This window comes from Acanthopagrus latus, chromosome 21 (assembly GCF_904848185.1).
Source record: "Acanthopagrus latus isolate v.2019 chromosome 21, fAcaLat1.1, whole genome shotgun sequence".
Lineage (NCBI taxonomy): Eukaryota > Metazoa > Chordata > Actinopteri > Spariformes > Sparidae > Acanthopagrus > Acanthopagrus latus.
The window spans coordinates 27,451,991-27,469,079 of NC_051059.1; the positions used below are offsets into that span (position 1 = coordinate 27,451,991).

The window sequence follows — 17,089 nt, forward strand, 5'->3', positions numbered from 1 at the left end:
AGCCTGTAAGCAGCGAGGATTCTGGGTAGGGAGTGGCAGTGAAATGCCGCAGATCTGATGGCGAAGCTTTGATGTTGGCGAAGCAGCTCTGATGAACCCACACTCCCCCCTCCCTCCCCCACCTCAGGGGGACGCCTCGCCATCTGGGTGGACACAGAGACAAGAAGTCCCTGCCAGACAGTCCTGAGGGACAGAAACACACAAGCAGGCGTCAGACTGTAAACAGCCCAATGTTTAACAGCAGAGGGGGCGTGGCCTCAGGTATAGGTGAGACAGTCCAGATCGATGAACAGGTCTGTTAGGTTAATCACACAGATTGATAATAATGGACTTGAAAAACAGTAGAAGTATCTGGATAAAGGACTTTTCTTTCTGTTATGTTGAACTTTGGCTGTTGAACTCTCTTCAACAAATCTGTGTTGATAGAATTATAAAAGGAAAATCTCTGAGGCAGACAATCTGCTGGTCACTGTTTCTGTCCGTCTTCTCAGTCGAGGTCTCTACGTGGACAGAAACTCACAGTTAGAACCTCAAACACAGATGACAGATTGTTCCAGATCACATGGGAGACAAAACTTTGATAAAGATTTCACCATCAGCCCAGAGTTCAACTGTCATGTTTCAGCATCCACTCAGCAGCTCGTGAGTGATGATTTAGCCCGACTGTGATTTGTTGTTTCCCTTCACTGATGTACTGAAACTTCTCTGTGCTGGGCTCAAAGTGTCAGGCAGGCTTGGAACTAAGTTAGCCAGTTAGCTCTGCTGAGGAAGCTAAGCTAAGACAACATGAACAACAGCAGCAGAGAAGAAACATCACTGCCAGAGAATATAACCGGTGACTTTGGTTCATCTGAGCCGGTTTTATAAGGAAATACTGAACAGGACATGAAGACTTTGTGTTAGCAAACTTTAATTTTCTCTAAGACACGTCACAAACAGCAACACTGAGGGGAGACACTACTCAGATAATCTGCTGTTGCAGCCTTCACACACGTCTCCAGTTTGTTCTGAGGGTGTATTCTAACTAAAAGCTGACAGTCACTACCACTAATATTTTAGTTTAATATCAGTTGGTATAAAGTACATGAGATTCTGAAGTATTTTCCTTGTTATTCTTCCTGGCAACTGAGGGGGAAACATAGAGAACATGGAGGAAGGAGGAGGGGCGGCTGTGTGATGGTGTGCTGCCCCCTGCTGGACACGTGTGTCTGCTCCTCCTGCACTGGGTTCTCTGGTGCTGCCAGACACTTTACAGTGTTTAACAGCCCTGAAGACGTTCTGGTTCGGTTCTGATGACAACACGTTTTCATGCTCTGGGAAATGTTGAGATTGTTATCTATTTTTTGTGTGTGTGTGTGTGTGTGTGTGTGTGTGTGTGTGTGTATATATATATATATTTATATATATATATATATATATATATATATATATATATATATATATATATATATATATATATATATATATATATATATATATATATATATATATATATATTTATATATATTTATATATATTTATATATTTATTTATATATATATATATATATATATATATATATATATATATATAAATAAATATATAAATATATATATATATATTTATATATATATTTATATATATATATATATTTATATATATATATATATTTATATATATATAGTCTTGACTGATGTCTGCAGTAAAACTATTTGATGGAACCACCAGTGATGAACTCAGTTAAAGCTCAGTTTAATCAGTTACTGTGCTTCACTACAATATTCACTCTTTCAGTATTTCCATTTTCTACGACTTCATGCTTCCTCTCCACGACCATTTATTCGACACGTTTAGTCACTAGTTACTTCGCAGATTCTGATTCTGTTTACCGGCTGTTAGTTGTGACATGTGACCAATCAGATGGTGTTGTGGGCGGGACGTGAGGTGAGAGGATGTCGGATCAGAGCCAAGGAAGAACAGTTTTAAATTATTTATATTATCAGCAATCTGACTGAAACTTCACAGATTCTGAGAATCTGCCAGGCAGATAATCGTGTGACCCTGATCTGAAGAGTACATAGATTGTATTTTATCTTGACAGTATTTTCTGATAAAAATGGTTATCTAAAGTTTCCTCTCTACAAACCTTTGACTCTAATGTTAATTTTAAACAGAATCTATGTAAATTAGTGAATTTTTTATCTAGAGAATGTGTCACTTGCACATTTAAACATGAAACATCAGAACACTTGAAAAACAAAAATGAGTTGACTTAATGTCATTGATGACTGGTGATATCTGTGAGGTAAGACCTGAATCACCTGAACATGTTGACAAATTCAGTGGAAGATCAGATTTAGGAACAAAATGACGATAAATAAGAAAAGAGAGTGAGCAGGTGCTGTGAGGTAGCGACAGGTAGGAAGTGATAGTGTGAAGAGTTTATTCCCACCTCCACCTGTCCTGTCTGAACGAGCCTCCCAAACGTGTCATTAAAATATCACTGCTTCATATTTGAATTCACTCCTCCAGAGTTACTATTTGTTATCATCTATAAAATGGAAAACACATTTTCAACATAGAGGAAAACAGCAGCAGGATTTCTTGTTGCTGTTGTGTCTGGAGGAGTCCAGCAGGTGGAGCCACTGCACAGCTGTGAGCTGGACAACATGCTGACCTGAGATCAGTGGATTATATGAGACGCAGGTGACCACAGTGAGAACGGCTACCTGCTGACGGACAACAGATAACAGCATCAGAACCACAGCACTGCAACTAACACATGTACTGTCACCTGACCCACAGCCAGCAGGGCCGGGTCATATCAGGTCCACCTGAAGACACACGCACGCACACACACACACACACAGCAGTCTAGAGTGGGGGTGTGGGGGTGTGTGTGTGTGTGTGTGTGTGAGATGAGCGATGTGTAAAAAGCAGCAGAGTAAATTTAGAAGGAGGCCGTCACATCTGAACCTGTCAGCTGTTATCACTGTCACTGCAAACACTCAGTCTGCACTGCTGGACTGCAGTGTGTGTGTGTGTGTGTGTGTGTGTGTGTGTGTGTGTGTGTGTGTGTGTGTGTGTGTGTGTGGTTGGTTGTGGTTGTGGTTGTGTGTGTGACTCAGGCTCTGATAATGAGGCGCTGCAGCAGCAACACACCCAGACTGATGCTAATTGGTGCAAACTGTCCAAAATGTAAGTGACTTGAACAGAAGCTTCATGAGGCTCGTCTGTGTTCACTCTGTTCTTTAAGAAGCTGTAGAAGAACTCGTTTATTTCACCCCTAATAACAGTTTCCAACACGTTCAAGTGTGGAAATAAATAAAAAGTAATAAGGGAATCAAAACGGTGAAAGACTTGAGTTGGTTCTGCCGGCTCTTTGTACACAGTATATTGTGATCAGGCAACACTTGGACCACAGGTGGATGTGGAGGACTGGAGATCAGGTTTTATTTCACCCTGATCTGATCTGAGTCCTTTAATATTTAGTGTCTGCAGATACTGAGTCCTGATCCGATACTCAGCCTTAACTAATATTTTCTGAGATAATACAGCTGCCATAAGAAAAAAAGTACCTGCATTTTTTTATATTGTTGAAACAAAGTAAATACTTTCTTATGGCTCTTCCTTATTCTGCAGCACTGGCCTCCACCTTCCTGGTGTCAGCAGGTGAGTGTGTGACGCTGCAGTGTGACAGCAGACCCTCATTACAGCAGCTGCAGTGTGTGAGACGCAGCCACGCTCGCTGCCTCCATATCATCCACTGCTTTCACATGTTCTTTATGTTGTCATGTAAGATGACGTGGACGTGTTGCTCGTCTGTTTCACACGTTCGACATCTCGACATCTCGACGTTCTGCAGCTCATTTGCCCCCCAAGCGACACAGTCGTGTTGCAGATGTTACTCGCTGCAGACATTTTGTCCACAGGTTTGCCAGAGTAACGTTACGCACGCGTCTGCGTTCTGCTGCAAATTGTCCTCTGACGTAAAAAGATGAAATAACATCGGGCTTGGGTCCACGTTCAAATTCAACCAATAGTGTCACTGCAGCAAAGTGATGTCAGGGATGTAAGGTCCGATTCCAATCCAGTCTGAAACCACGTGATCGACGAGCCCAAATTAAAACATGAGTACAGGAAAATAAATAAATATGATTTGGTTTAATGCACCAAAAATGATTTTAAAAAATGAAGCATTATTAATTTAATTCATAAAATGTGACTCACGCTGGTATTTGTTTTATTTGCTTCTGTTTATATTAATTAATTTATAAAAACAGAATTTCTAGTAAGTTACAGTAAGCCTCCAGCATCTCCGTCCCTCCGTCACTCCACCCCACCCACATGTGAACGCAGCATCTTTAGAGGGAATTCTCAATTCTCAAATGTCCACTTGGACTCAAAGATGAACTGATTAGATGAATGTATTGATCCTTCTGTTGTTTCTACGTCTAATTACAGTTTAACCATCATTTTTTACATCTGTATTCATATTTGTCTGTGGAACCGTGTTATAATGAATGAAAATGTCACATGTGGTCTGAAGTGAGCAGCACCATGTTCATAAAAACATTTAGATTCTCAGTTTTTAAAGAAAACGGCTTCAACATGATCTGATGTAAAGAAACAGAGAGCTGCTTCTTCTTCTTCTCTCCTCACTTCTCACATCCTCTTTCATCTCCTCCTCATTCTGAATGACTAACACACAGAGACAGACAGTGGGTGGATGTGTGTGTGTGTGTGTGTGTGTGTGTGTGTGTGTGTGTGTGTGTGTATTGTGCACAGAAACAGACCAATTAAAAGCCGGCAGATAGAGACGAACAGATGAGAGACACAGAGCGACTCTCTCTGTTCTTTCTGTCGTCAGTCTCAGGAGGAATCTCTCAGCTTCCTGACGTCTCCACCCGAGATGAGATCCGCCTTGTTATCTCTCTCTCTCACACACACACACACACACACACACACACACACACACACACACACACACACAGTGATCAGATAGGTGGTGTTTCCTGTCTCTGCGAGGTCGTCCCCGTTCAGTCTGCAGACGTTTGGTGGGTGTTTTTTGGGTTTGTTAAATGCGCGTTTCAGATTTGAAGAACAACAATCACTTCATCAATCAACACCAAGTTAAGAGGTGATCGATCAACAGACAAATAATCACCATCTTCTCTGATATTGATCACTCGCTGAAGCCTTCTCTCCAGCAACTTGTGTGATGAGTTGTGTGTGTTTTGGACCGTCGAGGCTCGTTTGCAGCTAACGTGATCACTGCTGATGTGAATATTCAACAGTTAAACTGACCTGAAATCAACAATGCTCATGAAAAATTCAATATCTATACATCTTTATTATTATTTTTAATATTTCTTTTGACATTTCCATAGAAATGAACTGTTACTATTTGAGATATTCTTGTACACTCGCTTGTTTTACATGAGAAGTGTTGACGTGTCCAAACCTGATCAGAATTATCAAGGATGACAAAATATTTATAATATCAAGTCCTGTTCTTATAATGTTCTTGTACTTTATACAACTTCTATAATTATATTTAACCCTCAATGTTTTTATGTTGTTTACCTTGATATGGTTTTATGTATTGAAATATTATGTTTTTGTGTATGAAAGTGATATTTAAATCAAAGTTAGTCTTACCTGATATTATTACCTCATGATATGAATCTTAAAATGATTGACCCTTGATTCAGGAATAATCTGCATAATATTTATAGATAATATATTAATCAAATCACATTTATTCAGAAGTTTCATACTGTACTTTCCAGTAGAAGAAGTTCTGTAATAGTGGCAGTTTTTCATCTTAAATACAAAAAATATTTGAATAACGTGTATCTGAGGTGTTAACGTTGTCAGAGGAAGGTGTTGATGTGAACTGTGGGACTGAACTCAGTCGGATATGAACTAAATAATACATCAGTTAAATTCGGTTCCTCAATAATGAAGAGATCTCAGTCCAGTCCGCTGACAGAAAGAGTCCGTGTCTTTACGTTTGGTGTTTTGATGCACAGTCGCTGACATCAGGCGGCAGAGCTGCAGGAAGTTGAGTGTGTATAGTTTTATTTTGGCGGGACAGCTGTGAGCTGTTGTGATGCTGAAGGAGGAAACACAGGTGGGCTGACAGGTGCTGAGGCGTCTGAGGCCGTCAGGTGTCAGAAGACACCAGCTCAGACACGTCAAACGTTTGTCTGTCAGCTCAGTTTGTTAGTAAAGATTTAAAGAGAGAGACGTGTTTTTAACTAACAGCTGATTCTAGAAAACCTCTATAAAGACCTGATCCGAAGGTGACTGACACCGTGCAGGCCACACCTCCTCTTCATCCTCTCCTTCTTCCTCTTCCTCGTTGACTTCCTCTTACTGTGTCCTCTTCACTTGATTCATCCTCCTCCTCTTCCTCTTTTTCCTCCTCCCCTTCCTCTGGTCCTCTTTTTCCCCTTCTCCTCTTCCTCGTCTTTTTCCTCTTCCTCTCTGGTGATCGACTCGTTTTCCCCTTCTTCCTCCTTTCCTCCTCTGTCTTCCTCTTCCTGCCTTCTTCCTTCTCCTCTTTTTTCTGTCTCCTCCTCTTCCTCTCCTCCACATCACTGACTCTGTCCTACATCACTCTACCTTCCCTGAGGATACACCCCCACTCCCTCTCTCTCTCTGTCTCTCTCTCTGTCTCTCTGTCTCTCTCTCTCTCTCTCTCTCTGTCTCTCTCTCTCTCTCTGTCTCTCTCTCTCTCTCTCTGTCTCTCTGTCTCTCTCTCTCTCTCTGTCTCTCTCTCTCTCTCTGTCTCTCTCTGTCTCTCTCTCTCTCTCTCTCTCTCTCTCTCTCTCTGTCTCTCTCTGTCTCTCTCTGTCTCTCTCTCTCTCTCTCTCTCTCTCTCTCTGTCTCTCTCTGTCTCTCTGTCTCTCTCTCTCTCTCTGTCTCTCTCTCTCTCTCTCTCTGTCTCTCTCTCTCTCTCTCTCTGTCTCTCTCTCTCTCTCTCTCTCTCTCTGTCTCTCTGTCTCTCTCTCTCTCTCTCTCTCTGTCTCTCTCTCTCTGTCTCTCTGTCTCTCTCTCTCTCTCTGTCTCTGTCTCTCTCTCTCTCTCGCTCTCTCTCTCTGTCTCTCTCTCGTTCAACCCACCTCGTTTCCGATGAGTCATGTGACCAACCTCTCTCGCTCCCCCCCTCCCTGGAGAACAATCACACCCCCACAGAGGAGAGCTTAACACACACACACACACACACACACACACACACACACACACACACACACACACACAGCGCTCGCTCGCCCCGGCTCTCATCATCATCACCACTCTGTCAGTGTAGAGAGAGAGAGGGAGAACGCAACAGGGAGAGAGGAGCAAAACAAGAGAACGAGGGAGAGAGGAGTCGAGGCGAACGCCTGAGAGGAGGTCAAGAGGGAGAGGAATATATTCTACCAGAAGAAGAAGAAGAAGAAGGAGGAGGAAGAGGAGGAGGAGGAGGGGTCAGCAGCGAGGAGGAGGGGGGAGGTTCTCCCTGAATGAAGGAAGAGCTCTGGGAGTCGTTTCCTCCCCGCCGCGATGGAGCGACGCGAGGAATGAGGGCGGATGGTGAGAGCAGGGAGCAGCAGCAGCAGTGGAGGAGGAGGTGGAGAGGATGGAGGTGGAAGCGGAGGAGGAGGTGCAGGGGGAGCCACGGCCGGAGCCGGGCGGCGCGGGAGGAGCCGGCAGCGCTCCCGGAGGAGGCGGCTGTCGGCCAACTGCCCCGGCTCCGACAAGATGTCCCCCGGCATGAAGAAGAAGGTGGATTGTTTCTCGCCCATGCTGTGCCACTGCAAGGTGGCCTGCACCAACAGCACCATCTCCCTCATGTTCGGCTGCAAGGTGGGTGGAAACATCTGGAGCGCCGCTGAGAGGGAGGTCCTCACCTGGGGGGGTGGGGTCACAGCCGGGGCGTCGGGCTCGGTTCTTCAGACTGTAGAAACTGAAGTCCGAAACATTTCACTGAAGCTAAACTTCATCTTTGTTACACTAAATGTACTCTGATTACTCACAGTACTCTAATACAGCGGTGAAGCCCCGCCCCCTCCGGTTCTCCTCATGGGACCTTTTTACCAGAAAAACAAAAACGTGGTTCACGACAAGAAACTAGAAATTTGGGGATTTTTGGTTTGCGTTCATCAAATTTAGTGTTTTGCTAGAAAGTCGCAGTTTGTTGTAAAGATGATAAAATATTATTGAGTGTCGTCAAAACACATCGTCTCGCTCAGATCAACATGGCCGGAACATCTGGCGTGCCGACCTCGGCCCTCCACACGTTTAATCAGAAGTTATATGTGATTATATACATTCAGTCGACCGACACGGTGCTGTCAAGTTCTTCCCTCAGCTCACATTGACCTGGTCGGGCTTGAGTCAAGTTTGGACATAAACTCCTGTTGATGTTGTGCGACTCGGTTTTCACTCTCCTGAACTCAGACAGAAAAGTGAGCGTCACTTACACTCCTGCTGTTCAGGCTTCTAATGACGTCTCCACAGTCGTAGTTCACATCTGTAAATGTGTGATTCAGGTCACAATTCAGACGAGATCAGACATTATTTGTCATCTGCTGTACATTTGATCTCTGAAGGTTTCTGAAGATGCTCAGGCTGCAGCTGACGCTCATCCACACGTCTTAAAGTTGCTTGTTTTGTCATTTTGCGACAAAGATGAAACAAGAGAATATTTGGTGGGTTTGTTACTTAAAAACTGACTTTAACGATAAATATTGAGTGATCAGGTAATCGACTGATCGTTTCAGCTCTAACAGGACGTCATTCCAACAAGCTGAAGAATGTGTGATCGTATCAACTCGGGTTTTATTTGGTGGTTTTGTTCATGTGGAGTAACGACTCGAGTTGGATCAGAGAACAAATCTAAACCAGTTTCACTGGCGACAAACATTTTGTCCCTTGAAACCTGAGAGGTTCCTAAAAACACTGAACATAATCTGAGAATTGAAAGCGTTTAAACGTGACAATGAAAGCAGTGAGTGATGTGATAATAATCATCAGAACATCATTAACATAACTGACGCTTCTGTCTGCTCAGTGCCGCTTTTTGATTTATGAGAATATTCCCAAAAATATTCTTTCAATCAACACGAACATGTTGAGTGTTTTACAGCTGACGGGTTTGACGGTTTACATCCATCTGACAGCAGCTTTCTCCACCAACACCTGAACACTGAAGCTCTATCACAGCTGCTGCGGTGTCGTGAGGGAAATCAGGACGATTTCTGCAGCTTTGATTTGATGTTTTCTGGACCAAAATACCAGAAGTGAAACTGGTTCCCGAGCGGAGATGGGTGGACACTAAAGATGAAACGGTGTGGGCGACACTGAGGAACCCTGCAGGGCAGCGAGCGAGCTGCCATCACAAAACATTTCATTCACACTCTTAAATCGACCAAAATCCAGAGCAGGTTCTGCTGTAGTTGCCTGTCAGACGGCAGCTGAGGGGGAAGAAGCTCTGTTAACCGCTCGTCGCTGAGCGGCTGTGTTTACTGTTTGACCTGACGCGTCACGATAGGCCGCCCCAGCCGCCTGTCGTCTCTGCTTCACTGAACCGGCCAATGGGAGGCTGTGATTGCAGCAGCGCTGAGGCGCGATTGGCTGTCGGGCAGCGTCAGTGGCAGGCTGGCAGGCACGTGCATGTGTGGTCAACATGTGCTGTGCAGGGAAACACCAACGAACCAACAGCACAGCGAACATGAGAGCAGCTGATGGAGGCTGAGTGAAGCCTGCAGACGGTTTACTGTAGAAACTCTGACGGAGAGCAGCTCTGATTCTCACCTCGTCACCATTAACTCTCAGATACTGACTTTAAAGATGAGCCTTCAAACAGTGTTTGACTTTGAAATGTTAAAATGAGTGTTGGTCTGTCTGTTTTAGATACTTTATGATCCAACACAAGAATCATCATACTGTGATAATTTTGATGTTGAGTCTTGAGTCACAGTTGTAGTCGTGTAGTTCAGATATTTGTGTTTAATATTTTCTGTATTTACTTCATGTCCCACCTGAAGTGTTTCAGAAGCGGAGCGTCGTGTCCGCCTGATGTTGATCTCGTCCTGCTTCCATGAAATCGTCCCTTTCAGGCTGCAGCGTCTGACCTTTAACCTCTCTGAACTGTGTGGTCCAAAGCCTCTGCTGGACTCTGGTCCACTGCAGATGAACCTCCCCGTTGACCTCGTGCCCCCCGGCTCTGATTGGACCGTCACTCAGCGCCTGAAAGGGGGTCGGAGTTACAGTATCATGTCGACAGCTCAGATTACAGCTGCCTGTCCTGCATGGATCAGATGTGATTGGTGTGTGTTGTTAATCTGAGGGATTGGCACGATGACGCTCTTAAATCTCAGACTGGTCGGGCTGAAATGCTCCCACAGCGCCGGCCTGTGATTAACCGCTCTGCTGTGACTTCTGCTCTGTGTCAGTTTGACCAGTCTTAATTAAGTCCTATTGATCTGCCGCCATCGACTGCTTTCTCTGCCACACATCCGATAGATTGTCCCGGAAGTTATCAATTGTGGAGCCGTACAGTGTTAAGTGAGCTGCTGTCATTTCTAAAACATCCAGCTGGGACGAAGTCACCACCCATCAGATTATGTTTTGATTTAAAAACATCCGGACCGACCCGGCAGGACCTGACCGGGGCCGAGCTCCACGTGTTGAACCCACCGCTCGTCAATATGCAGCTGTTTACAGTCTGCTGTCAGTCATGGAGGGCGCTGAGAGGAATATTAAGGCTGGATGATTCTCAAGTATTTAGTGTGTGGTGGAGGAAGGACTCAGTAAAGCAGGAACACAACAGTGTAGAAATACTGCAGTGACCATCTCTTAATTATGTAGATTAAAGATGCAATTCATAATTTTTCTTGTGCACATTAGTCGACATTAAACCTCCAGAAGACGGTCGGAGAGAAACGTGAAGAAAACATTAAAACGTGACTGTCGTCATCTGAGTTGGACGCGACTTCGTTACGTCATCAAACTACATCTGACCTCTAGTGGCAGAGATGACATGATGTGTGTTTAATCCATAAAAATACGCCTGATGTTTTCTATAAATAGTCTGAACCTACGAAGTAAACAACATTTCCCTCTGAAATGTTTGAAGTACACGTTTGGTGTTTTCCTCTCAGACTGTCAGGACTGAAATAATGTGAGTGTTTCTGTTGGTTACGTGTGCCGTCGTCTCAGTTTCTCCTCTACATCTTCCTCTTCAGTGTAGTCTTCACATCATGCAGCTGCACCCTGTGTTTCATCTGACGGCTTCAGTTCTGACATTATCCTGAAAACCTCCAGAATGGAAGCCCAGTGGCCTCGTGTCCTTCCTATAAATCACATCGTTCACTCCTTTTTCTAAACTCGGACGAGGTGCGAGCGACCAGCAGTCCATGAAAACACAGATGAAACTGAGCGTCTGGGCTTCGTCTAACTGAGCAACAAGAAAATAATTAACGTTACATGAAGAAAAACTACTGTTGACTTTTCCCCCAACATGAGAAACACCAGCTCTGTGTGGACGGACTGCTGCCTGCTCGATGTCTCGATGGTCAGAGCTCAGACGTTGTTGTTCATGCTCAGATTATCTTGATTCAGTTGGAGCTGAGTGACGATGAGCAGACTGAAGGTGTCTTTGTTGGACAGATGGCAGCAGAGGCAGACAGGAAACACACTGAAACAGATCTCATTACATCACAGCTGCAGCTGACCATTATTTTCACTGTTCATACATCTGACTGTTGTCTTGATTAATTGATTAATCAGCTATAAAATGTCAGAAAATTGTGATCAAATGTCTCGTTTGTATCCATGTTACCGTCACAGAGGAGGAAAGAAGATCAGACAGATTAGACTTTAGATACTAACTGACTCAGATTATCAGAGGAGTTGATTGTGTTGATTGATGGTTGCAGCTCTGCACAGGATCTCAGTGTGTGTCTGATATGTCCTCTGATTTCTGGTCATTCGGTGGAAGAATTAATAATTAAATAATAACGAGAAGCGTTTTGTGGCTTGAGTTTCTGTCGGTGCTCACAAGTTGACTGACAAACACAGAACAGACGGTGAGCTGAGAGACTGTAGAGATTATTCCTCGCCTGGTTGTTCCCATCTTCTTCCCTGTCTTCCTCTTCATCACATCTCTGAATCATCCAGAAACCCTCCTCCTCCTCTTCCTCCTCCTCCTCCTCCTCAACATCCTGCTACATCCGCTCCATGGTGATGCTCCTATTTATAGCAGCTTTTGGCAGGCAGGAGTCGGCACTGTGCCTCCTCCTCCTCCTCCTCCTCTTCCTCCTCCTCCTCTCTCTGAGAGCTGTCGAGGAGGAGGAGGAGGCAGACAGTGTCATCACTGGAAACCTCCCCGCTGCCTCCTACACGCAGATTTCCATCCGTGCTGCCCTCGTCCTCAGTGAGTGGGCTCAGTGTCTCGCTCAAGGACGCTCTGACATGATGCTGCTGCAGCCATAGAACCTGTGATGTGTTCACAGGACGATCACAGCGTCGGCCACTTCACCGCTGCTCTCTCTGTGCTTTCACAGCTGTTTAAATTTTAATGCCAACAGTTAACATGAATGTACAGGAGGCGTCCGGAGAGCCAGATTTAGGCTGTGTGGGCTGAGGCGCTGCAGCGCTGTGACCACAGAGAGTGGAACCTGTAGGCCGACTGTTTCACTGTCGCTGCTTCGTGTTTGTCGTTGTGTTTCCTTGGAGTGTCGTGACGCCTCCGCTCGCCTGCAGCCTCCCGATGCTTCTCCATCTGCCGCTCTGTGGTCAGGCAGCGTGCACGCAGAGCTCGCTGTGTGTTTGTGCTCATGGGCGCCGTCGGGAGCGTCGTTACCTGGAAGTCACCTAAAGGTTTGATGAAGCAGCCGCAGGATGTGAAGGTGTTTGACTGAGCAGCTTCTTGAACATGTGGCTGGCAGGTGAACTTTACTTTACAAAGGATCAGCAAACTTATGAAATTACTGCCTGATAAATCACAGGAACTCAAGTGTTTTAATTTTTTGTTGCAAAGAACAGAGCCAACTGAAACAGACATGCTGCTGTCTGCATCTGTGTCGTCTGACAGGTCCTGGAACGGTTCTGTTTGGTTCTCTTTGGTTGATATTGTGATGCACAAAAAGATGCTCAACTCATTTGGGATCATTCAGGTTTCAGTGAAGTTGAAGGTTTAGATCAGTTATTCTCAGCCGCTTTGAGTCGTGAACTGCAGAATAAAATCAGGTTGGCGTTCACAGTCCTCCCCAGCACCGAAACATGAAGATATATTAGAAAGGATTTTTTGTTTGTGTGTCCGTTCAAAACTCATGTGCGTACACACTCTGACCCTCACTCAATAAGATCTATGGCCGTCCCAGCTCTCCCGGTCCGGTCCCAGCTCTCCCGGTCCGGTCCCAGCTCTCCCGGTCCGGTCCCAGCTCTCCCGGTCCGGTCCCAGCTCTCCCAGTCCGGTCCCAACTCTCCCAGTCCGGTCCCAACTCTCCCAGTCCGGTCCCAGCTCTCCCAGTCCGGTCCCAACTCTCCCAGTCCGGTCCCAACTCTCCCAGTCCGGTCCCAACTCTCCCGGTCCGGTCCCAGCTCTCCCAGTCCCACACTGGGTCACTATATGGTCCCGCTGAGACTCTTTAATGGATGATATTAGATCATGGGTCAGTGGTAACTCTTATTAACAGCGGACAGTGAAGGCATCAGCTCGACTCCTCCACTCCAATCTGCCCTCCTGTTTTAATCTGTGGCCGGCACATGATTGTCCTCCCTCAGTAATGAAATCAGTGATCAGAGCAGCGTCGTCATCGAGGAGAAACTTCTCATTCAGTCTGTGAACTTTCAGCCAGTGTTTCCTCCAATCAGAGCGACAGGAAGTAGAAAAACTACAGGAAAACTTACTGTAGCACGTGAAATAAAAACTGTCGTTTTCACCAAATATTCTGTCTGGTTGGTGTTTGGTTATTTATCATCTTACAGATTTGATTGGCTGAGTCGCGTCATGTGACTGCAGCAGATTCGATCAGTCTGAGTTTCCAGGGTCAAACAGGCGCCTGTTGAATATGAACACTGTTAAATTAAAATAATTCCTGCCGATCAGTCAGCGATAGTTCTGGTTCTGGGTCGGATGGCGTCTGCCTGTGAGTGATTTGAGAGTGGCAGGACGATCATGTTCTGAAACTGGATATAAACTTTATTTCACTTTAACGACACTAATTCAGTAGTAAACTGCAGATGAGTGAAGTTCAGTGTGATGATGAAGCTGTGAGGCAGCTGTGGATGTTAAATCTACATATTTTAATGTTAAACTCAGAAGTTTAGCTTTTGTGATTTCCAAAATTGTGTTGAAGACATTTAAATGAAAATGAAAGTGATTCAGTTTTCTTGACCATAAAAACTGATGTGTAAAAGAGGAGACAGCGTCACGATGTTCCGTCCGGTTCTGTTGGGATATTTGGACTCGTGGCTTCCAGTATGTTTAAAGTTTTTCCACAGTCTGATGAGTCTTAAATCGTGTGGTGACTGAAACACTGTAGCACTGATCAGTCAAACTTGTGTGTCTGATGTCTGAGTTTATGCTGTTCCGGGTCAGAACTCCAGTCCCAGCAGAACAGTATCAGTAACACTGTGGGATCTTTTATGGAATATTTCTGAATGATTCCTTCAGCTACACTGTTGAATGGTGATGAGGACACACAACCTCCTGACGGTCTGCTCCAGAGGAGAGCAGTGAAACCAGTTCCTCTGAGGTTCTGGTGTCGCTGGTGTCAGTGAACACAGAACCAGACTGAGCTGCACGTCAGAACGTTTCTCTACAGAATGAGTCAGCCGTCCTCCGGTGGAGTGATTGACAGCATGTGATTAACACAAACTGTGACTGTCTGTACATTCAGAGCTGCGACACGTTTGATGATGATTCAGATGATTCAGGTGTTCTTCACTCACCTGTTGGATAGAAACTTGAGCGTGTCGCTTCACTTCACGTTGATAATGACAATTACAAACCAGAAGTGCTGCCATGAGAGGAGAGAAGAGAGACACACGTCTTTGTGTCGTTCTCTGCTCTTCAGCTCTGACAGAAGTGATGCTGCAGCAGCTCACCTGTGGAGGAGCCGCCGTGAACACCTGAACCTCACCTGCAGCCACCAGCAGCTCCTCCGGTCCGGATCAAAGACACGGATCAGCGTGTGTGATTGTTACAGTGTCGGTTCAGGTTCTGTCTGATGATCCGTGTGAGGCTGAACATGCTGTTCCCCCCAGAGACGCCTCGCTTCCTCCTCACTGCAGCAGAACACGGAGAACGCTGAGTTCTGGATTCGATTCAGATTTAGATTCTTTATTTCTCTGAGCTGGTCAAAAGGTGTGAAGAGAAATGTGTGATTTCTGCTTTGTCTGAGCAGCGTCAGGCAGCCTTCTCACACTCGGTACTGCTGCTGAACAATGATCAGCACACAGGATTATTACACATTTTAAAGACTGCCGAGCGCTGGACGATCTTCTGGCTCTTTTGTCAAACCTGTGTGAACATATGAAGCTGTTTCCTGATGTGTTCAGTCGGTGAACCTTTGATTCTGGTTTGTTTCAGATTTGAACTCAAAAGAAAAATGTGAAGATGCTTTTTGAACTGTGATTAAAACATCAGTTTCTCCTGTGGAATATCTCCTCACAGACACGAGAACATGGATCCTTTCTGCTCTTGAGTTTCCTGCAGAGCCACGGTTTGTGTAACGTCGCTCTCTAGTGTTTCCTAAAAATATCTCGTGTGGTGTGAACGGCTGCATCAGGAACAAAAGACAGACTGTGGGCTGGTTCTTAAACACAGCGCGTGAACACTGTGGAAGTGGTTCACCCAACAATGAAGACGACAGGAAGGGAGACATAAAAGACAGGAGTAACTGCAGGAACACAAAGAAATCTGACGTGTATTTTCATGAATCTCCGACATTTAATCAGTTACAATAAACTGACGCAGTTCTCAGTGATTGTTGGTCGATACAGACTTGTAATCTTCCTTTGTTTTAAATCAGAGTATTGAACGTCCATACTGTTTTGGTACTGACCAGGTGTTTATCAGTTGGAGTCTGCACATCACCCGACCCGCCCGTCCGGGTCAGGTGGATGTGTCGGCAGGTTAAGCGAGGGCATCTTGATGTTTGTCTTCCCAGCAGCCTCCTCCAGTTTGTCCTCATCTGACATGTTTTTTTTTGCCTTTGTATGGCTTTATTGATAGAACAGCTGACAAGCTGACAACAAACAGGATGAGAGAGATCGGGGTGACATGTAACGGGCCCCGGGCCGGGACTCAGACCCGAGGCCGCTGCAGCGAGGACCAAACCTCTGCACACCGGACGCCTGCTCTACCAACCGAGCTAATCAGCGCTCACAGTCGGAGGTTTTCCCCAGTCAGACGTACCTGGATACTAATACCAACACCTGAAATGTGTCTGATTCGACCTACAAGGCTGGTTCAGGTGTCGACGAGCACACAACTCTGTGCAGCGATCAGATACGCATCATTTCATTATTAGCCTTTGATGGGTTAGAAACAGGACAGAACCTGGTAGATCGGACTCCACCATGACTGTACATGCGAGCTGTTCTCTGGCGTCTGTCCCGTTGGGACTGATGAGACTTTTACCTCGTCAATGTTGAAGTGTTTGTTCAGATTCACACCTCTGGATCTGAGAGCGTTGGCTGTTGGCCGCCTCTCTGGCAGCTGCTGTCGTCCTTCATGAATTAAGCAAATGTTCAATCAGTGTGCTGGCAGCTCTCGTCCTCTCAGCCTGATGAATGAGAGGTTGCCCTTCAAACGCTGTTTGTTGGCTCTGTGCAGACTGCGCTGTCACAGTGAGGCCGCCGTCTTCCCTCTGAACAGGAACACAAAGCAGATGAAACAAATGTGGAAGACTTTAAAGGGTCAGTTCACTCAATTTACACAAATAAAAATAGCCTCCACCACAGGACCATGAATATAAATCAAACTGGATGATCCGCGTGTGATCGGAGCAGCATGTGAAGTTACGTCTGTTGGAGGGGCTGCATGGTTACCACCAGCCCACAGCCAATCAGGCGCCGGATAATCCAGATTAACAACCCTTTGAAG

The 17,089-nt window shown here is 45.4% G+C and overlaps 1 protein-coding gene across 12 annotated transcripts in view; it reads left to right on the forward strand.

Moving 5' to 3' along the window:
- The window catches only part of LOC119010645 (discs large homolog 1-like protein), a 98,668-nt gene that overhangs the window by 36,049 nt on the left and 45,530 nt on the right, over nt 1-17,089 (forward strand). Inside the window, exon 1 of one of the 12 annotated variants that reach the window (XM_037082960.1) lies at nt 7,440-7,836. The exons of the other annotated variants lie outside the window; for them this stretch is intronic. Within the exon in view, the coding sequence (XP_036938855.1) occupies nt 7,561-7,836 (276 nt within the window). The 5' untranslated portion in view covers nt 7,440-7,560. Of the gene's footprint in view, nt 1-7,439; nt 7,837-17,089 lie in introns of those variants that run through there. 12 annotated transcript variants of the gene reach the window in all.